Source organism: Gymnogyps californianus, chromosome 5 (genome assembly GCF_018139145.2).
Source record: "Gymnogyps californianus isolate 813 chromosome 5, ASM1813914v2, whole genome shotgun sequence".
Taxonomy (NCBI): Eukaryota; Metazoa; Chordata; class Aves; order Accipitriformes; family Cathartidae; genus Gymnogyps; species Gymnogyps californianus.
Window position 1 is genome coordinate 54,102,980 of NC_059475.1, and position 23,157 is coordinate 54,126,136.

Genomic DNA, 23,157 nt, shown 5'->3' on the forward strand with positions numbered 1-23,157 from the left:
CCCACTAGCACACCTTTCTGCAACAGCAGGATTTCTTATCCCAAGAAGTCTTTTTCTCAGGCAGCATGTTTTCACAGCTCTTTGCACATCAGAACCCTGCAGTCAGCCGTGTTTCATAAAGGAGGCGGCTGCTCCACACCCAGCTTTACGTAACCCCCTTGCACGCAGTTGCTCAGCCTCGCTGACTTCACTCTTGCACTGGGTAGGTATTATCTGCCTACTTGGACTTGCAGGGTTTCATGCTTGGTCAGCACACAGTCCAAGGTGCCACAGCAAGCTGCAAAATACACAGGGCAGAATACCTTAAGGGCAGAAGCTATTCCAATTTAGCAAAAATGTTCCTCTTCAAAATCATCCCAGTTCTCCAGAACAATGAAGTTGTGATGATTATAAAATGATAACCAAAACCTTGTGAAAGTTGCAATCTAAGAGGCCATAAGCTGTCATTATCTTATTTGGAAGACTCCCTTACATCTCAATGAAACACTACATCACCCCTAATTATTTTCTCTAATTAGTTTCCAGATAAAAGTGAACAACCTGCCAGGATAATAATTTTTGTTTTCAAGACTAATTTGAACACCTAATTTTTTTCCTCCATCTGAATTCTAGCATCACCATCCACAACTATAAAAGGAGTCTTCCTCCAGCCTGGCCTGCATGTCTTCGTACCACCACCCCAAGGCGGACACCAGACAAACATCACCCCAATCCCACAGACAGCTCTCAAACCTGTGAGGCTGCAGACCACTCAGCACCCTCCATAAGGCACAGCTAACCAACAGCCCATCAATGTCAGTCTAACAGTATCAAGGCCAGCCTTGATTTTGCAGCAGAATCCTCTCTCAAGGCCTGGCTTCAAGAGAAGACCAGTTTCAGTGTAAAGTACTAAAGTGCAAATTTTTTGAACCAACAAAAAGCACTAGCCTGCATATTGGTCAGACATAACACCTACAGTTCCAGTTACTAATTTCAGATGGAGTTTACAACAGCAGCTATGTGCCCCAGGACACTTTTAAACCACAGACCTTGCTTACAGAGGTACACTATAGCTTCATTTATATCCTTGTCTTACTTCAGGATATTCAGTCAGAAGTGATGCTGGAAAGATAACAGACCATTTCATTATGATTCTATTCCACTGTTTTCACATTGTGGTGTTCTCCTTAGAAAAATCCTAGTAGGTCATGCCTAGACTTTTTCAGGAGGACTTCCCTGGTGAAGAATAACTTTTCTACTCACATCACTGGGGGGGGGGGGGGGGGGGGGGGGGGGAAGCCTACAGACAAACAATTAGGAAATAAAAGAAAAAAAATCTAAAACTGCATTTTTGGCTATTTAAGGCTATGAACCAAGAAAGAATGAAAGAGTCCTTACGTCAAAACAAAACAAAATTTTAATATTGTTAAAAGCAGGAAAATTTCTCTTTTTCAAGTATTTGTCTGTAAAATATTTCACTGTAACTAAGGCCCTAACCCACAAAGTCTTGCATCCTACCTAACAATAAACTGCTTACAGATGCTTCTAAAGATAACCTGCATGCTAAACTTGCCACTAAACTCCTCCCTCTGCCCATACACGAGAGAGAGAACATAGTATCAAAGATCAAGTTTCTTTCAATGTCCTCAAATTTTACCACTGCCTTGGTGCTAGGATTGCTCAAGATGCATTATTCTAAGGTCTCTATCCACCTACAGCCATACAGTTCTTGTGTTGTAATTTAATGGCACCAAGCCAAACATCACCGGTCTTGCACCCTTCCAGTAGTGTAAGTAGACAGGGCATGCTTATGCTGTCGAGTACCAAACACCCCCACTGACGATGAACGTGCTAGGAGAATATGGCTGACAGAAGCTCTGGATGAAGCTTGCCATTACAGATACTTCACACAGCACTACTGTTTCTTACCTCCTTTCTGGGTTTTGCAGAGGAGCTGCGTGAGCTCTTCTTTGTAAGGTGCTGCCCCTTGAGACGTAAGGCACAGGTCTGCTGTTATATCAGACAGCTGCAAGATTAACACTGCAGGCTTCTGTCCTAGGTAAGATCCCACTAGAACCGAGGCAGAACTATATGCTAAATCCTCTGATTTTTGTCATCTCTCATTGTAGGTCCTTATCAAAATAGCCAGTCAAGCAAAGGCATTACAGTGCCGTGCTGCTTTACCACGGGTAACAACAATCCTTCTCTGTTGTTGATTCCATGACACTAAAAGCAAAATCACTGTAAGTCATTTAATCCTTGTACAGAGAGATTAACTGGACTTGTCTGGAAATAAGCCTTACTTGGGAAACTACTCCTCCCACATGCACACATTAGGATCATATGAACAGTTGTATTCTATCCATCAACTCTTCCACTTGCTATATACCTTTTACATAAACATGCAACAGATGACAGTTACTTACCAGTAATTAAGCCACAGAGAAGATTTCCAAGGTGTTTTTGAGTAACTAGCTTAGCAGATTTTCCAAGAACCGACACCATGACATAATTGAAGCTACAGAGCACTACTTTAAAGGAGTCAAGCTGTTCCTCTGGAAGCTCTCCTTTATAGCAGAAGTTTGTTTTTGTTCCATAAGCCCAGATACAAAGGTGTTTTTAAAGAGCTAAAGTTAGAACTCAATTTTTCAGTGTAGAGGTTTCATATGAAATGGGTTTCAAAACTGATAACCTCTGAGGAGGACATACTGAATCCCATCAATGCCTCAATCAGAACACATTCCAGGGACAGGCTAGGACTACAACCTCTGCCCCTCATACTGGCCCTCAGTATTTCAGCTGATGCTCTTTACCCTCCCTCCCACCACACTGCTCTCTCACTTAAATACTCCTTGGAGCAGTGAGGCTTCCATTGGCTGCATTCCACAGGCTCAGGCTCAACAGTTATCCTGGGCACTTCTGCATCTCACTCCAAAAGGCCCATCTATCCTACACTCCTTTTGTGTGGAAAGAACTTCTCTTCAGTCCTTCCGTGTTCATCCTGCAGTACCCACTGCCTTCATTTGCTGTTACTAGAAACCTTGAATGTGATATCTGCTCATTCTGGGACCCAAAGACAGTGGGCTAAAGAGTCCTCAGCCTTCACAGTCCTTGCCTGGGAGGGTACTGCAACTATCCCAGCTACTCTCTCACTCCAGTGATACAAGACAAGGTGGCAGCTGTGGTCCTGCCCTTTCTATGCTCCACAGCAGGGTAGTCTGGGAGGAACAAGAAAAGCACCTGCTAGGGACCCTCATATCTTTCATACCCAAGACAACCAATAGTGAGCTTTTGGATGCCAGTGATCATTTTAGACATTGTCTGCCATAAACTGGCACCTGCGTAGCAACAACAATCCTGAATTTAATAGCTTCTGTGCTTATGCTCGAGACAACAGTTGGATTAGCCATCCTGGGCTAGTACCATCACCAAGTACTCCATTCAGAACGGGAACTACTCCAACAGCCTTCTACCACTTACCACATACCTGCCTAATGGACAAAGCAGTCACAGCTTTGCTTAACATAATTTCTTCAACACAAGTGGGACCATACAGAAATCCTTCCAAAGGATTTCCAAAGCCAAAAGGAAAAGACCACATTAAAGTCTCCTCCCATTGAAGGAAAAAAAAAAAAAAAAACAACCAAGCAAAAAACCAACCCAACAAGCAAACACCACCAGAAAACCACACCTTAGAGAGGCAAGACAGAGAGAGCAGAAAGGCAACCTCCAACAGGTCAAGAGCATGAGAAATCTATGGGACACTGTCAGTCTGAGCATAAAGAACGAACACCTGTAATAAGGATCTCCTGAAACCATATGCATTACATAGGGAAAGAAGCCATTACTAGTCCACAAGTAATCCAGAAAATTATGGTAAAAAGAAAACAGTCTCACAGCAGGACAACTCAACAATATGCACTTCCTTAAGAAGGAGTAGGAACAGCACCCCAACTTAAGTACATGCATGACCCTTGCCTCAGATCAGGAAGGGTGCTTATGCCAGCTCAGAGCACCATGCGGCAGGCAGCCTGCTCTGATCACCACATCCGTCTTCTTTCCTGGATGTGGCTCACAGCTGTCCATTTGAAAAGCAACCAGGAGAGGAGGTACAGGGCCTTGTAGTCTAAAAAGCCTTCATTCTGTTTTGGGCATTTTTTTCCTCTCCCGTGAGACCACTCCTTGAAACTTTCACATACAGAGAGATTAACTGAACACACTATGTTCTGCAGACATACTGTTTTCAGTCCTGTAGGTGAGACAACCGACATAAACAGAGCCCACCTTAAAATACTAAGCTTCATCTAAAGCAAATTAACTGCCCCCTTTGTTTTCACTTGGGAGTGTTTAGATTGCACTCCTCCACTTTCACTGCTAGGATGTGATCTGGCCAGTGGTTCACAGCTACATCCTCACCTGTAAAGGAAGACCAAAACACTGCCTGTGCTGCTTGCCAGTCACTTGAAAGAGGTATTCTGCTATGTCTCAAGCATCGTTTCAGAAGACGCATTAAATGAGTCTATTTTTCAGAAAATAAATATGCAGTCTTAAAATCTCCTAGGAGATCCAGGGCCTCATTTAGAGTGGAAAAAATAGTTTCTTGGTACAATGGTGAACAGCAGCTTCCTTTAGAAAAGAGGCTGCAGAGCATACCTGATCTTTTAATTTTTAAATAAGCATGACAAAACCAAGCTGCTACCCACTTCTGATAGAACCCTCAGCCAGCCAATCATTTGAGTCTTTCAGACATTTATTGCAAGTAAAATTGTGTATAATAAACACAAAGGAGTGAAGACTTCCTGAAGAGCCAGTCTCAGTAAACAACCTGCAGATGTGAAAGAAAATGAATCACTTCTGAGAAGTGATTTTGTTTTGTTTTTCAGTTCACAGCTAGACAAGTAAGTTATATAGCACCTTCTTAGACAAGCTGCTATAAGAAGAATAAAAGACTCCTACTTTTTGAGAGGGTTTTTTCCAAAGTTCCTGTGTTACGTAAACTGTTTTATCACTAAAAAAAAACCCCTCCCATTAGCCTCAGCAGGTTTAGGCTCAAGCTCCAATTTATTTGTAGCTTCCAGTTTTTGTGTGCATTTGGAAAATTGCAACTACTTGCTCTATCTACAGGGTTACAAGGGCCTTCTTGGAACTCAGGCATCCACACAAGAAGCAGAGAAAAACATAAGCAAGAAAACAACCCTTATCACTATCACTGTCTCTTCTGGACTGGATTGTTACACAGCCTCCTGGCTCCTTCTCTCCTCTTTGCTTTTCAAACTATACCTTCATTTTCACCACAATTTAAAATTACCAAGTTAGGAAAGTCAATGCAAGAAGATGAAATCTTAGCTTGGCAAAAGCTGGGTAATCACTTACTCTGTGTAGCATAAACTGAAAACACTCACTAGTTAAATAGGTCTGAGAGAACAGCAGTTAAGAGAGCACTACAATTGTTAAAACACGTTGGGGTCCTCAACAACTGGGTTCAATGATATTTCTTTTACAGGAATCACCAATGAGGAGCAGACAAATTTTAACTTGAATTTTTAATTTTGAACCATGCCTTGGAATAGATAGATGTGCATTAAGAGCTGCTGACAAATAGCAAGATAAAGTAATGAACACTTTAGCTCTCCTTTGAGATCCAATGATCTATGAGCAATTCACAGTCAGTTCAGCCACACGACAGCATTCTGACAGTTTTCTATTATTTCTGCATTTGACAGGTAGAAAAAGTATTATATTGGGAAATTCACTGATTTGCTTAAGTTACAACAAAGCCTACTGCAGAGCCAAAAGCCAACCCTATTTTAGCTGCCAGGCCTATGCCTGATTCAAGAGACTTTTCTCTATTCTCTCTCTTGGATCGGAGAGTATTCCTTGATTTGTAAACTCCCTGTACAACCCCCACCCCCCAGTGAAGACATGGAAGACATCAAGATTTAAACACATTTCAATTGTTTGCAGCTCATCTACGTACACCTAAGACTTTACTCATATTTCAAAGCTGTCTGGGCAGCGTGCTTCAAAAACCCCTCACAGTCAAACTATACATTTACAGTACAGCAGGAAAGAGCCACCTCTCAGGTTTTTTGGGACTGGCCTTGCAGAAATGCCTCTGAGTCCCTGAGCTAGTGTAGGCGTCCAACACCGACATCAGACGTTTTGTATAAACAATTTAATTTCCTGAAGTGTTGGAGGGGAGGGAAAAAGCTAGGGAAAGAATTTTCACATTCAAAGACATATAGAGAATCGGGAAAATAAAAAACAACCTTAACCCTTTAATAGTTTTTATTTTATCAAAAGGAGGTCAAGCTTTACTGAAAGAGAACCTTCATCCCTGTTCTTATAAAAGGCTCCAACAATTATCCCCTCAAAGCCAAAGTGGCTGCTGAAAACACCCCCACACAGACATTACTGTTTTAAAGACCAAAAAATATTTAACCAAAAACTTTCTCCAGCACAAGCCTTCCTTTACTGTAATATTAGCAGCACTGCTAGGCTGCTCCATTCTGCCTGGATCAGCCCCATACAACTGGCAATCTACTTTGATTTAATGAGATAGGGAAGAGGGAACAGGGAGATTTTACATGGACCACATGCGTTTTCCAGAAACAAGCATTTTGTGTTTCAGGTTTCACTACCAGCAGCAGCAAGTGTGCTAAAAATCTATTCTTACAAGGGAGCTTTCACACCCACATATCAGTCAACGTAAGAAAAGGTGGCAGCAGCACTAACAAGTAACAGGAAACTCAAATACTATACTTGGTCCTACAAAAACATTTCAAATTACGCTACCAGATACTTCCCTGGGCCAAGCAGGCATTCAGAGTACTTTCAATGGCATTGTGGTTGCATGTTTTAATTACTACCTACTACGCTTTTGATTCTTGGCCATCAATTGTTGTTATCAAGCCACCACATCTTTTAAGTGCCTGCTCCCAGTAGTTATGGTGCAACAAAGCTAGAACAAACCAGCAAAAGAAGTCCATGTGTTGATCCCAGGTTTGCCACTGAACTTGGGCCACTATGAACAAACTCAATTTCCATCCCTGTCTCTCAGGCTTTCCATTAAAAAAAATTAAATCTGAACACCAGGTATATCCAGTTCCCAGAGATTTCCAAGAGCTTCACAGGGAGCTGGATTAGGCCAAGGTCTGCAAACGTGCTCAGCTCTCACCAAGGTCAAGAAAACTCAGCACCTTAACAAGCAGGAGCTTTTGAGAATCTCAGCCTAATTCATATGCAAGGATTACTATTTTAGGAATAAATGCTAGTACAAAGAACTTGACCCCCATCTAATTCATCTACAGAACAACAGATTTAGAGATCTTGATCTTACACATCAGGAAACAGCTTTGCCTCAGAAGAAATCTGTGGTAAAGCTGCCTTAGAATAAATGACTTTGTTTCCAAATTCTTTGCCCAAGCTACGAACCAAGCATTTTAATTAAGGTCTCCTAATTGCAGTTAGTGTAAGTTGGGGTAGGGGGCAGGGAGGAAACATGCTTTTCCACAGTCCACTGGTACCAAAGCTGACAGACAAAGAAAGAAAAGTAACTTCAAAAATACACATTAGCTGTAGTAAATGCTCTACCCATGTTCTGTGGTTTCAGAAACAGATTTTCCTCTTTGAAGAATGCTCTCCTGTCTGGTTCTACAGACCTTTTTCACAATGGCAAACACGAGAAACTAGGAGCAAGGGAAAAATCGGGGAGGTCATTTGTTAACATACGAACAGCCACAGCACGTCAGACTGAAGTTCCAACTTACTCTGCCTCTAGTGTGGCTGTTCTCTCTGTTCTATAGCCAAAGACACAAAAGAAACATCCCCAAATACTGTTTTTCTTCAGTGATCTCTTGCAATCAGAGCTACACTGTTTCATTACCATTGCAACAATACTAGAGGAAAACCTGCCAAAAGGAATGGGATTAAGCATTACATTTTAATAGATTATTAAAGACAAACAAGAGATCAAATCACAGCACAAAAATATTGTGCCAACCCCCACCCAAACAATACCTATTGTGAGCCAAGGTGCAGCACTATGCTGATCAGGAAACTGCTTAACACAGTAGCACAAAAATGAGAAAAAAGTTTTACTAGAAAAGCTGGTGGTCAGCACAGTACACATGGAAGTGATAGTCTGCTGCAACCATAACTCTGTACTATGCACCTGAGTTTATTTTACTTAGAGAAAAAAGACAAAACTCCCCAACAACCCTATGCCTTTCTCATTCAATCAATTCTGGCTCCTTCCAGCATCATTTTGGGCTCCAAATGTCAGATTCCTAGTGGACACAAACGAGCACTTACATCCACCAGTCTCTTAGAAACATTCACAATTAAAACACAGTAACTGACCAGCATCAATCAAGTAAAGTCTCCTCTACTCTCCAGAGCCTTCTCAGGGAGACATGAGCTTATATGCTAAAGATCCATGTGGTTTGATTACAATACCCAGAACCAGCAATAACCTGTTATATACTTTAAGGAAAAGATAGCCCACAGAGGCTTTAAATTACATTTAGACCAGACAATAGTAAGATCCACTGGTTTTACTGCAAAAAAAGCAAGTTCTGATCCACAAGAAAGCTCTACCTTGAGGTGCATTGCTATTTGAAAATGGGCAATCCATCACGAGTAAGCAACAAAAGTGATGAAGATCAATGCCCTACAGCATACATAAAGAGTAAAGCTACGATCACATTGCACTAACAAAGGAATCAGAAGGGAAACTAGCTAGAGTTCTTCAAACAAAGTTAGCCCCAAACAAAAGCAATTTAAACTTGGGGATGTCTATGACCAAAGATTTTTCACTCTACTGAATTGTGAATAAAACAAAATTCAAAGCACAAATTCTCCCAGATGCTGAGAACTGAGGGCCTAAAATAGCATCAGAAAGAGAAAGAAAAAGAAAATAGAGCTTCAGCCCCTTATCTAGCAGCAAGCCTGTACTTTCTATTCCTGAAAGTGTGCTAAAATTTTGGTTCTATAAAGGCCAGGAAAAAGGTCAAAAAACCCTCCTCTCTTCAAAATTCACTCCAGCCTGGACAGAGTCCCTGGAGTTTGATCTATTCCTTGAGACAGAAGGAAAAGTTACACCAAAATGTCAAGACCCAAAGTCAAAATATAACCCCATCCAGCACTTGTCCATCTGCAAATAGATCTCTCTTCCCCCCTATAGCCCCAGCTCCCACTTGCAGTCCATGCAACCAGGAACAGCTAAAGGCGCAGCACAAACCATTTTCTTTCCATAGATTAAACCAGCTTTAAAAGGTGGCAGTTTTGAAAAAGAAAACTTCTACTGAGTGACAAAGGGTGCTGCTCAATTTTATCATCACGTACTCTTTGCACAGCACATGGTGCTCCAACCCAATGTGCCAGCAACAGTACTTCTCCCCTTTTACTCTTATGCTTTCCCCTTTTCTGCCAGATACAGGGTGCAAGTCAGCAACTACAAGTACTATTTTTTTTTTGCCGTCAGCCTTTCATCAAAATAGTAGATTTGCTTAGTTTCTTTTTCCCCTTCCTCCCTCACATACACTTACACACACTTTTACAGGAGTTTTCTTTCAGTGCTTGAAAACTACCAGATTGACAGCTCCAGTGAATTAAGCTCCCTCTTTGTCGGCAAAACAAGAGCAGCACCACAGGCAACCTCAGAACAAGCTCCCTCTATCCTCCTCTTCCCACTCCTCCAACTAGCAAGCATATCTGAATGCTGAGCTTCGCACACAGCTCTATCATACCAGGGGGCCTTGTAAAGAGTCTCTGATAATGTGGTTTACCCAGGCTATCTCACAGGACACTAATGTTAAAGCCACACGTGATGGAAACATCATGAGTCGACACGTTATCGGCATGCACCTGTGCCAGACAGCACAGTAGCTCTTAAACCATGAGGCTGCTATAAGTGCATGCAAGTCTGTGCTTAAAGACTGACTGGCAAAGAAAATTTGTTTTAGACAACAGTGTGAAAGAATGCTGAGTTGAAGCGACTCTTAAAGCCATACTTGAAACTACAGAAAGGCAATGTTAACTGAAAATCAACAGAAAGACCAGAAAAATTCAATGCTTTCAATATTAGACAAGAGACGGCTGCAGATTTTATTTGAAAATGCATTGTACATTTGGCATAAATGCTAGAGACAGGGCTTCTGTTACTATTGCAGTACTAGTATTGTACTTCACTTTTGGAGAGTGCTCCTCTGCTACGTTACCACTTAACCTGGTCAGGCAGCAAATGTGGATCTGGACACTCTACTCTCTTCAGTTACAAGGGGTTTTTAGGTTCCACAAAACCCTCCACTGTCGGTTCTAAGTTACAGATTAGCATGCACCACATGAAGTTAGAAGATGGCTCCTAAGCTGTACCTAGCTTTTAGTTCCTCCTCCCTCTTTTGCAAGCTTTTTTATTTTTAGCAGGAAAGTCTTTTCTCTTTGGGGAAGAACTTTTGACTTCTGAACTTCTTACGACATCTTGACTGAAATGATTTTTTTGTTTTTTAATTGGTCAAGAGCCAGGGTGGTCTAGTAAAATGAACATGTATACATACACTTAAAAATAAGTAATGTCTATTCCTTTACAGCTTGAAAAAAACCCAACCAACCAAACCCTGTAAACAGGAGAAGCAACTTCATATTTGTTCAAGTTTTACTCACAGAAAAACTAGAGAATAGCCATCATGTGCCAACAGCCTCCTTATGTTCCTGTGATGTCAGGAATGAAAGTGAGTTCAGAAATGCATTAAAAGCTTTATGCGGACCAGATCCATCTGTGGCTATTAAACATGATACCATGGACACAACTGCTGCCACCAGAGTCTGTAAACCAGTGACTGACAGAAGGCAAGAGGGTCTGCCAAGGGGAAGGTGAGCACATTTGTTCTGTGCCTCATACTTTCTCTAAGCATCTGCTACAACCATCGTTCAGGTCCTGGCTGGCCAGGTTCAGGTCTATTTGGCTGGCCTCACACTCTTCAGCTGGCCTGTCAACCAAAACATCTCCAAGACTCCCTCAACATGCACGCACATTTGTGGTGCAGTCTGACAGGACAAACACGGGGCTTCAGAAAAACAGCCAGGAGCATCCCAGCTTCACAGCTCAAGACTGAGTATTTTGTCTTTTGCTACAGGCATGTCTCATTCAAGTATTTTTCCTCCTTTGCTAGCAGCATCATGAAGAATCCAGTTTCATGAGGCAATGCCTCGAGACCCAGACCAAACATGCAGAACCAATGCTTTACAGAGGGAAAGGACGAAAGATGGCTTGTTGACAAGGAGGAAGAAAAACCTGTGAGGAGTGTGATGAAGAGCAAAAATAAGCCTGTTTTTTTGAGGAGGAAGGACCAACTTCAAACTCTTCCAAGCAAGCAAGCAAGCAAGCATGACTCAGCAGTATGTGACAAGACAAACCGAGACATGTTATAAATCTTCACTAACTGGCATCTGAAGGGAGAAGATTAAACAGCTCAACATGAACTGAACCTGCTTCCAAGTTCTGGGCCTGGCTCTGCCAATTACTTTCCTAAAAGTGCCCTTAGATCTAGAAACATGACTTTCTCCACTCTACAGATCAGACCCCTGCGAGCCCTCAGAGTGACCTCAATGAGCACACACCCTCCGACCTGCACAGGTAGTAGCCTGGCTGTGGGAAAGATCAGACTTCTGCTTTGGTTCCAAATTGACAGGAATTATTTGACAAAATTTGTACGAGTGGCAATCACACCTGGCCAAAATAGCCCAAGCACTGCAGTTGGGAGGAAACAGAACTACAAGTAAGGACATTTTACTTGGAAGTAAAGAACATCCCCCTCAATGAAACTCGGTCATTTTGAAAGCCATTCTTACACTATGTGGTTGTCCTCCAAATAGGATTTCTCTCTGCAGAGAGAGAGAATACTAACTAGTATTTGGACAGTATGGAAGTATCAGCAGTTTCCTCCTTGATCATATAAAGGGCATAACTCCTGCAAGTTAAATTCCGTCAGTACAAAACAAACCATTGTTCCGAGGACTGAACACTGAACTCAAAAATGAGAAAAAGAAGATAACCAGACAGAAGAGGGTTTGTTCCACAGCACCATGGCACAGATGTGCCCAGCACAGGTGCTTATTTTATCTATTATCACACTTATTTTAGTGTGTTTCACATGCTCTGCTTCCTTGTGTCCTTGGAACATGTTCAAGAATGTCACCTCACCAAAAAGTGTCAACTGTTGAGATGAATAGCACATTATCTGACCAATATCAGGAGATACACTATCAATCAGTGCTTCCCAGGTGCAGTACATTAAGGCAGAGGAAACGCTTTCTGTCATCTCTGACAGCCCTCTCAGGTTGAGCCTATATATTGGAAAAAGCTGCACACATTTAGACTGTGTGCCTAGATTTCCCAAATCATGACTTCTGAATTAGTAAAGGGACTTCAAACTACTTGATGTACACAAAGAACTGTTTCTCAGGCACCTTCTGCTCTATTACTGATTGGGCCAAACCAGGGACAGTGGTGACATCAGGAGAGGTCAACATCTCTGCCTTGAAACGAGACCACAGGCCCATGTCATTCCCAACATGTTTTTCCAAGCCGGTCTTAGAAGTCTCAAGCAACGAATTCCACTGCCTACCTAGACAATCACAGTATCTTTTCCACTTACCTATCATCCCTCCTTCTGGGCACAACTGAAGCCCACTACTTTTTGTTCTACCTACAACGGAACTGGGGAATACATTGGGGGTGGGGGTGTTGGTTTTTTCTTCGGCCCCCCCCCCCCCCCCCCCAACAGCTTTTTACAGTGTCCAAAGATCCATCTCCAGCCTCCTCTTCTTTATGTTGAATAACACGGTACAATACACCATATTTTCAAGACTTTTGATCCTTCTCACCGCGCTCTTTTGGGCACTTTCCAGCTGATCTGCCTTTTCCTTGAAATGCCATGCCCCAAAGCAAAGGCTGTAGGTGAGACTACTGCAGCAGCAGCCTTATCAGTGCTGTGCAGAATGGAGGCATTACTTCATGTGCCTTGCAGGCTCTGTTCCAACTTATGTACCCCAAGATGACATTTGCTTTTTTTTTTTTTGGCAACACTGTCAATTTGTATTCAGCCTGCGCTCTGCAAAAGAATGCAACTCTTTCTCTGAAGAGCTGCCACCTGACCAAGCTTATTATTGTTCCTTGCTGCATATCAATTCAAACAGGTTGTGGTAAAGGGATGTACCATAAGGAGGACGCAAACTTCCTGAACCTGAGGTAAATGATTGCTAGATCACAAAACAGAGTCGCTATGAAAGGGTGATTGTTACAGTCACTTCTGTTGCTGAGCCGCTGCGCTCTGTGTTCCCATGAAATGGCTCTGCAAGCATAACGCAGTAAGCTTTTCGTGACAAGGATGCCTACCAATAATCTCAGAGATTAAGAAAATGCACATATATCCAGTTCTTCTGGGACGTAAAGTCTTCTCTATAGACTACTGGAAGAAGGAGCAGGAACCCAGAAATACAGTGAACTTTTCCTCCAAGAAATACACGGGGGTTTTGCTACTACTTTCAACACTTTTTAATGGCTTAGTATAATTTCTACCATTAGGCTAGTTGTAAGTCGTTGTTAGAGCTGATGTCAAAGAAACTTACCCACCCATCCGGCCCCCAGTTACTTCTCATGATATAGTATTTCAGACTAACACAAGCAACAATGGGAGCTATTGATCACACACGTACGTTTTATTTTTATGGCTTTTAAGGCTGTAAAAGCTAACTGCCACAAGCCAGACATTTAACAAAAGTAGTATTTAGGGTTTTTTTGTGGGGAATTGGGGTTAAAGAAAATCCCCTGAGTTCTTCCTGGAAAAAATATGCAATATACTTCATGGCCTGCTATATAAAGAAACAGATTAATTTAATACCCTCAAACCAGCATTATTCTTAAATCTCATGTTTAGGTTCTTGTGCACAGGCCATGGCACACAAGAGACCACAGATAAAGTTTAGAAGAGAAAGAGAGCCATACAGATCTACAGCACTGACAACAGCGTTTACCATTTTATGGTAGATTCACTAAACAGAGTAGCTTCTCATAGGTGCTAAAAGAAGGTTTAACTATCTATCACAGAAATGAAATGGGCAGAAGTTGAAGAATCAATTTAACTTAAAGAAAAAAAGCGAACAAGTTGGAGTCACACAGAAATTTAAATTAAGCGTACTAATATTTTGGTAGGAAAAAATCATTGGTTGCTAAGTTCAGCAGATCGATCTGGTATCAGCGTCAAAATAGCTTCATCATAACTCAATACAAACAAAACAAAACCAACTCACCACAGTGACCTGTCATACCCAAATGGTCTTCAGCACAGGTGATGTATATGCTAACAGGAGCTACATACCCAAAGAAAAGTACACCCCCTTGCACAAAACCAAAACCAAGACCTGCTGAACTGATGCAGGTAGCAATTCAAGAACATGGTCTCAAGTTTCAGAACAGTCTTCAGCAGTGGGTAGCACCTGGGAATCCAAACCAGATGGAGAAGCCTTAGCTTCCTGTGTGTCAATGAATGCTATCAGTTTGTCATGGATTATCTCCCAAGGAGGGAAGAAGACAATTCAGCTTGCTCACTAAAAATCAAGACAACTGAGCTTTACTAGAAGGCATTCTCAGTTACCTCACTTCCATTTTCTTTTGCGGGCAGAATTTGATTTTCTCAGAATTTCTATGATTTCCTGAGAACTTTTTCCTCCCAGATGCTCATCCTGCTTTTATGAAAATAACACAGCACAATAAAATCTGATCATAAATAATCTGGACATTAGGATGTACAAGCACAGTTCTTCTGTCTGTCGAATTGCAGGACTTATCATGACACGGATTACATCTTCAGGCAACTCTCCAACTCCTTTGCTATTCATTTTCTACATGCTATAAAGAGGAAATTCTGACTCATTATGTATATAGCTACACAGAAAAGCTACCACATTACCATGCAAACTTATGAGTTGCACATGTGAATGCTTTTGCCCAAAATAACTGAGAAGTAGCTTATCATTCAGAATGGGTGACTTTAAATTATCTCCTCTTGGATGGAGCATATTTCACTTAATCTCATATCACTGTAACTTATTCACGTTGCCATAATCTTACTGCCTCGCATCTCCGTGGCTCCCAGAAGAGACAATATTAACAGATGACATGCAGAACAACAAGCAAGGAAATGGAGGCTTTTATAGAGTGAACAGCCATTTGTAAATGGCTGCACCTCACTAATCTGAACTGGTGCCAAACACACACAACTCATTTTCTGAACAGATATATGCATTTTTCTGTACTACCACCACCACTCCTCATATGGCATGAACAGGAGTCTTTTTGTCGACAACACCCAGAGAGACCTGGCAGTACATCTATGCGTATTTTACAAAAGGATAACATGGGTATCCAAGAGTCGTTACCACCATTGGCAGTTCACACCACAGCTCTGTCATCTCTGTAATGGAATGGGGCATCTCCATTTCCCCAGCCTTGCATTAATGCTTGTGCACCTGCACAGTGACAACCATTCCAAGGTCAATGTGATGAGCAGGGAACTGATTGGATTGAGAGTCTTTGCCAACTGCATAACCACTAAACCCAGCCTGAGACAGAGGACAAGACCAAGCTGCTAGAGGAGGGAGGAACTGTTCCTTTCAGCAGTGGCAGGGACACATGACAATGTAGAACTACATGCTTACATCACAGGCTCCTAAATTCTTATTTAGGAGTCCCTAGAAACCTTGCCTTACTTTTTAGCGGGCTACAGTTACTCTATATTTTGTCAATAGCCAGCTACCTAAAGCTCTGAGACTGTCCCATCACCTTGGCGGAGCTGAACATAAAGGCCTGCAGCAAAGTCTACTTGAGATGCACAAACCAGACATTTGCACGCCGCAGTCCCATAAGGGGCCCTACTCGGGGAACTGCAACTGCAGCATATATGCTAGCATGCAGATAATACAGAGTTCAACACAAAGCATGGTGTCCTAGAAGCTTCACTCAAAAGCACAGGACAACTTGGCAGTATTAGCTTCTTAAATTGCCTCCTGACTAATAAATTCACTGAGGAGATAAGAAGCCTGTACCAAATGCCCTGTTCCACACAGAAGAGCTCAATCCCACATCACAACTCAAATAGGAATGCCCTCGTATCAGCAAGGCTGAGACAGAGACTCTCTTCTCCCCACTGAAACTATACCAATGCACAGAAAGGGAACATAAAAGTCTTACTCCACCAACAGCTTATGTAGAAAGGAGTTGCTGGGTGGAAGCAAAAACTGCTGTGGGAAGCAGAGACCAGAACCGAGGACGCACCTCATCCTAAAGCAATGTCCCTGCCATGATGCTACAGACATAGCATGGAGGATGGCTACCCTGGCACTGGGGAGGGAGCTCACATTCCTCTCTATACACAGTGGTAGGTTCAGCCAGAGGATCGGCGCAAGCCTGGCCCATCTTCAGGTTCAGTCTCCCTTGGGAGACACCAGCTGCAGACTTGAAACCAGGCTTCCCACTTGCCAGGCCAAGTGCTATGTCCTCCAGGTCAACAGCTCTCAAGGTGCTATCCAGGGACCACTGATCCTCTGCAACAGGGTTGTGAAACCACGCTGCCTTTTTGCTCACCACACCGCTCAGAAGCCTGAAAGAAATGTCGAACCATTAAGGGCTGCAGTGGGCTGTAACCCAACAACTTAGGAACTGCTGGTCTGGGCTATAAACGTGGAGGTAGGTATCACCACAGGCACTGCTTTAATCTCCTTGGGCTACAGCTGGAAGGCACAGCCAAGGCTGTTATGCTCTACAAAGAATACAGCTCAGGTAGGATGTATCTAGTGTGCCCCAGTGAGGACCAAAAGTGCAGGTGAGCTCAAAGGCCTTTGATACAAGGAAGATTACCTTGCAGATACAAAGCTTAGGCAAAACTCCCAAGACACTGTGTTCAGGCAGGACAGCTGCCATGCCAGTCACACATGTTACCAGAACTTTACATAACCAAGTGAAAATTTTAAGAAAAGAAGGCAGGTGCCTATAAGTTCTCCAGTAACAAAACTGGAAGAATTCAGATGCCAAAATTTAACAGGGAAACCTATTGAAACCCAGAAGCCTAAGCTGCACTTTAAAGATGGATACAAACATGAGGAAAGTATTTAAGGTTCCTGCCCAGTCTTTGTGGAGCAGAAACCTGAAGGCAGGCCTGCCTATGCCCCAAAGCAGCACCTTAACTGCTGGTCCACTCACACTCACTCATATCTCATTTCAGCTAGGACAGTGTAACAACATTTCAGCTTAGGAGTGCTGCTCGAGACAAAGCCTGGAACCACTCTTAAGAAAGTGGTTCAGTGCTTAGACTATCTCTCAGAGGATGGTTCGAACAGATTCTGAAACGTCTGTCCACGATCCCTTTAGGACACCAGTGCTCTCCACTTGAAGTGGCTGCACTGGCAGACTGCAAAGAAATGAAGATTTTTCTCGTCCTAACAATACCCTCGATTTAAACCCAGCATGCTTCAGGAGTTCGTTAGGAGGCTTCTCTTACTTTCCTAGATTATATAACTGCTTCATTGCAAACCCATACAAACAAAACTGAACCTTGTAGTCATCCAGAAAGTATATCCCTAGGCAACAGGCAAATAAATTCCAAGTAACAGTCACCATAAAGTACGTAGAGTAGACAGACAGACACATAGTCCACTCTAACGCATGAATCACTGTACAGGAATGAGTACGCTTGTCTTATTTCCTACCACACACGATATTTCTGGTAAGATATATGTTGAGTTCGGTACCACTTCTTCTACAGCAACAAAAGCTTACAAACACACAAGTGATCCAGTAGATATTATGCATAAAATACTTAAAATCTTTGCCTAAATGAATGCAGCTTCCCACTGGCGTCAATGGAAGTTACCGGGAAGGAAAACAGCATCCAAGATATCAGCGCAACTTGCTCCAGTGACTGTACTGATCTTTAAACCAAACACTTAACTCCACTTCTACAGAAAGGCTAATATTAAATGCTTTTAAAAATATCAAAGCATGACTGAACAGAGATATCTATCCAATGTCTGTAAATGCTATTCAAAGTGAGCTTAGCCTATACAGAATGACATAGCCTAATTTTCATCAAGAAATTAGTAAAGTGTAGCAAGAGAGACACTCCGGGGTCAATTTTCACAGCACAGCGAGGACCTAAAACTATTAATAAATTTGTACAGTACACAAAGAAATTGTAGATCCATGTTATGTAAAACAAGCATAAGGAATTTCTGAAGCAGAGAAAAATGAAGCAAAGAACCTAGTCAAAAAGAGAAACAAGGACAGTGGAGGGCAGAAAGTCAGTTTTGGCAATTCCTAAACATAAGAATGTACAGCACATAATACCAAGAACAAAAGACAAATTACTACAAAAAGCTTTTTATGTATTTTCTGAGATTCCTCTTAGTTTCTGGGCATGAAAACCAGCCTATACCAAACCTCAAGCCCCTAAAAATGACATTTTTCTTATGTTTATTAGAGGTTAAAGTATATTTTTGAGCATCACAAAAACTAACTGAAAATCTCTCACGCAAGATCAAAGCTTAGCATTATTCATCCAGTAATATTTTGTTTGGAGAATCACATGAAATCTAAGAAGACATTAAACCAGAACCTGTGGCCTTTTCTATACTTTAAAAAACTCTGATAAGTTTTGCTGAAGTTTGACAGAGAGGATACAGAATGCCAAGAACACAAGCTGATGTAAAAGCTGTCACTTTCTCGAAACAGTTTTCTGTTTCTTCTGCCTCCTTCATCTTTACAGAAAGGAGAAAGAGCTACCAACAGAAATTTCACAGGGACTGGTGTTTTTAGCATGACATGCTTTAATAAAGTGTGTTTAATAAAGTCTCGTAAAATATATTCTGCAAAGTTTGAACAGACTTCACAGAAACCAGAACACGGGTTATTTAGAATATTTTCCATTATCAAAATTGATTTCATATACTTGTTATAAACTTACTATGAGAATGAAATAAGTAAGAAAAAGCTGTTATTCAATATCAGAAGCTGTAATGCATGTGTCACTAGACCTTCGACCCACATGGAGTTTACACTTCCAATTAAATAATAAAATTGTGTAATATGCTGCATATATTATCCTCTAAGCTATTCAGATAAAGTCTAATTACATCTTATCGAACTAACCTTTTCCTCTGGGACTGCAGAAAAATAGATGCAGTTATACCACCCTCAGACACCTCATCTCTCAGGTGAATACAAGCTCACTCAGGGGTTCGTATACCCTAATTTTATGTGTTTTCACACGACATGAATGAAAATTATTCCTAGTCATTTGACTCTTCCTAATAATAACTCGGCTCCAGCTCCAAATCTTAGCAAGGTCCGCAGTGATCCCAAATGAGACTATTTCAGCGGGAATACTAGAGACCTCTTGGGAAGCGGCGGACAGAAATTTACCCAGGCAGTAAACTAGGGCTGTGCCGGGCCCTCACACACGCTGCGCACCGCCCCGGACCGAGTTTCCCGGGAGCGTGCGGCAGCCGCCCAGGTGAGCGGGAGGCAGGAGACCTCAGCCGCGGCCCCGCGGGCACGGAGCGGGGCGCCCGGAGGGCACCGGCCAGCCCTGCCTCCCCCCGGCCCTGGCGGGCAGAGCCGGCCGAAGGGAATCGCGCACCGAACACAAAACGCCCGAGGGCCGGCACAGGCCACGGCCGAGCCCGGCCCGGCCCCGGCCCCAGACCCAGCCCGGGGCCGCCGCGCCCCTCGGCCGCCGCCCGCCCCAACTGCCTCGGCGGCCGCCCCGGCGCTCCCCGCGGCGCGGCGAGGGCCGCCTCCTTACCGGCACAGCTCGGCGAAGGCCTGGAAATTCAGCTTCCTGATCTTCTTCTCGCTCAGCCAGTAGCCCACCCGCTTCCCCTTCAGGAAGGTCTGCATGGTGCCGGCCCGGAGAGGCGGCGGCCGCCCCGCGAGGAGGGGGATCAGCCCGGAGCGGCGGGGGCAGCCCGGCTACCGCTCGCACTCGGCGCCTGCGAAGCAGCGGCTTTAAGAAAAGAAGAGAAAGGAAAATCAGTCGGTTCCCCGCGGAGGACGCCGGCGCTACCCCCCACCCGCCCGCTCTGCGCCGCTGAGCCGAGCCAGGCGCAGCCTCCGCAGCCGGCGGCTAGCGGCGTGCAGCCCTCGGCGGGCCTTGCCCCCGCACCGGCAGGCAGCTCACCGAGGCGGCCAGAGAAGGTGCCTCTGCCGGCGGGGAAGCCGCTACCCCCGCCAGCCCGCCTGCCCGCTGCCAGCCCCGGAGCGGCCAGCCGAGCAGGCATGCCGCTGCTGCCCGCCGAGCAGCGCCCGCCGCGGCGCCCCGCCGCCCCGTTCCCGGACCGCCTCTGCCCGCACGGACCCCGCCGCCGAGCTCGCCTCCGTGCCCGCCCGCCGCCGCCGCCGCCGCTGCTGCTGCTGCTGCTGCCGGTGCTGCTGCGCGGCCGTGGTGCTGCTGCAGCCGCTCAGCTCCCCATTTGCCCGCTATTCGCAGCCGCCTCCACTTCCTCCTCCTCCTCCTCCTCCGGCTCGTCCCCTCCTCTCCCCGCTCCCAGCCCACAGCACAAGGGCGGGCGAGGGGGTGGGCGAGCGACGACAGGACACACCCGCCGCGCCGCGGCCCCGCTCGCACCGAGGGGCCTCGCCCGCGCCCGCCCCGCGGGCACGGCGCCCGCCCGCCTGCCGCTCCGCCGCCAGCAGGGGGCGGCCGGGGCCGCGCCGCCGCCTTAAAGAGACAGCGCCCCTTTTTCGGGCTGGCCCGGCTGGCGGAGGGCTGTGCTAGCGCGGCCCCTGCCCCGCCGCCCGGCCCCGCTGAGGGCACCGCGCCCGGGCCGGGCGCGGTCTGAGGCTGGCGTTTACGCCGCCCTCGCCGTTCTTCCCTACGGCTCTGCCCACCGCAGCCTCCTGCCGACACGGCGGGGGGCATCCTCCAGCCCCTCCCGGAGCCGCTACCGGGCGGAGGGCCCAGGGTCTGCCCGCCGACGGGAGCCGAGCCGTGCCCCCGTAAGGGAGGGCCCGCGCCGCCCCGGTGCCTTGCCCAGAGAGCGGCTGCCTAGAGAAGGGAAAAAACGCGTGCTCGGCTGTCTGCGTTAAAATTCTGGGAAATACTGTACCCGGGTTTATATTTAAACGGCTCCAGGCGACAGCGGGTGGCAACTCCCGGGCTCCCCCCTCGGCGCCGCGAGGGGAACCCCAGGGGTCCCCGGGGGAGGGCACGGGCACGGGCACGGGGAGGGTCGCGCCTCCCACGGACAAACCCCTCTTGAAAGGGCTCCCTGCGCCGCGCTCGGCCTCGGCCCCGGCCCGGGCCCGAGTGCCTGTGCCACCCCCTGGCCCGGTGCGCCGTGCTGCCGGGCCGGGCGTCGCACGGATGCCGGCGCAGACCCCGCCGTGCTCGCCGGGGCATCGCGGCCGGAGGCGTCCAGTGCGCTCCGGGAGTGAGGCCCGTTGAGGAGCCATGTAATTTTGGTTTCCAAAGGAAGAACAGTTTATACAGCTACTTACATTTCCTATTAGAGCTACTAAAAACGGTTATTCAGTATAAAGGTGTGCATCTTTCTCAGAAAAAAGGTTCCAGTAAATATGAGTTTTCACTGCAAAACCAAGTATCTTCCTTCTTCCAGCATTTGGCAAGTATCTGTAAGGATTTAACAGAAGTTTCAGTAACAGCTATTTCTTGTTTAACTTTTTTTTTGCAGGAGGCAGGAGAAGGCAGGCAATGCCAGCATGAGCTGGCATTCTGATTTTTGGGTTGTGCATTCCTAAACACCGACGCAGCTGTTCTGTGCTTCATTTCAGAGCAGGAATGTTTCAGTCTGAATTACCGTGGTATATCACAGCACAAGTATAATTTTCTCATCTTTGTTTCTCCCCTTCATCTGAAATGAGTATCATCTAGCCTGAATGTTTTTCTCTGTCTCTTTGGGAATGGAAAGCATAGCTTTTATAATAATTATGTCTTTCACAGAGAGGTTGGCAGTACCTGCAATCCTGAGCTGAGATGCAGATGATGCTCCTACAATGATGCTTTCTGTGAACCAGGCTTGGAGCCCTGTACAGTTGAAACTGCTCAGCGAGTTCTGCTGACTCACAGTGCCACAACAAACGCAGTTTAACTTCAGCAGAGTATCAGAAAAGCGGTAGAAGCGTCCATTCAAAGGCAAGAAGGGGGAAAGCCAGGAAAGTCTTAAGAAATACGAAAGGGGTCATTGACCTAGGGAGTAGGCAGAGACCATTTTACATTCCTGTCGTTATTTACATGAACAGTGAAGTCATCCTAAACCAAGAGTATATCAGAAAGTAGGCGGGGAGTGGAAGCACCTGCAAACAGCTCATACCAATGTTTTTTGAAAATGTATAGAATAGTACTTTGTGGCGGCTTTGAGGAATAATTATGTTTCTTTTTCTCCTTCATCTTAAATTATTTGCCACTGATATATTATAACCTTTATTTTTCAGAGCACTTTTTATCTTAACCATATTTACACATTTTTGCACAGTTCATTAATTAATGTAATTAGAATTAGAAAATGTATTTTGATAGCATGACTTCTGCTGCAGAGTGTTTCACTGGTATTTAAACATTTTGGGGAAGTATGATAACTTCAGGAAAATTTGTAACTCAAAAAGGTCCAAATACAAGACTTTATCAAATGTTATCAAAATTAAGTAAGAATCCTGAAACAAATTGACTTGGATTTCCTGTTTTGAAGTGTTCCATTTTGCTAATATCAGTGCTTTATTTCAGCTGTCATTTCACTGGACTTATTTTAGACTTTATTAAATTTTACATCAGTATATTAAGCTCAAAATTTATAGTTGTATCAGAATGGAATATGAATGTATTGAAACATGACATTATTGAAGCCATCTTCCTAAATTATTTCTTTCTGAATGTTTTTTAAGAAATGTCACAGTTTCAGACCAATCTAAAACACAGTCTGCAGAGACAGAAAGATTTATTAACTTCTTTCCAGATATGGGAGAGCAGGTTTTCAGAGGTGTCGAGCATTCTTGGCTCCTATGGAAATGAAGCACAGGAGCTGCAAAGGAGGAATTTCCTTTGCTCCAATATAGACAAACTTGAATGACATGTATCAGAGACCAGATTCAATCTTAGGAAGGTGAAAGCT

General features: G+C 44.5%; 1 protein-coding gene across 2 annotated transcripts in view; it reads right to left on the reverse strand.

Annotated features, from left to right (window-relative positions):
• Positions 1-20,511, reverse strand: part of ITPK1 (inositol-tetrakisphosphate 1-kinase) — a 158,331-nt gene extending 137,820 nt beyond the window's left edge. Inside the window, exons 1-2 of one of the 2 annotated variants that reach the window (XM_050898437.1) lie at positions 20,388-20,511; positions 19,836-20,036 (exon numbers count right to left, since the gene is read on the reverse strand). In XM_050898437.1, coding sequence (XP_050754394.1) covers positions 19,836-19,930 — 95 coding nt within the window. In that variant the 5' untranslated portion in view covers positions 19,931-20,036; positions 20,388-20,511. Of the gene's footprint in view, positions 1-19,835; positions 20,039-20,387 lie in introns of those variants that run through there. The other variant, XM_050898438.1, reaches the window with a different exon arrangement.
• Positions 20,512-23,157: the final 2,646 nt, after the last annotated feature.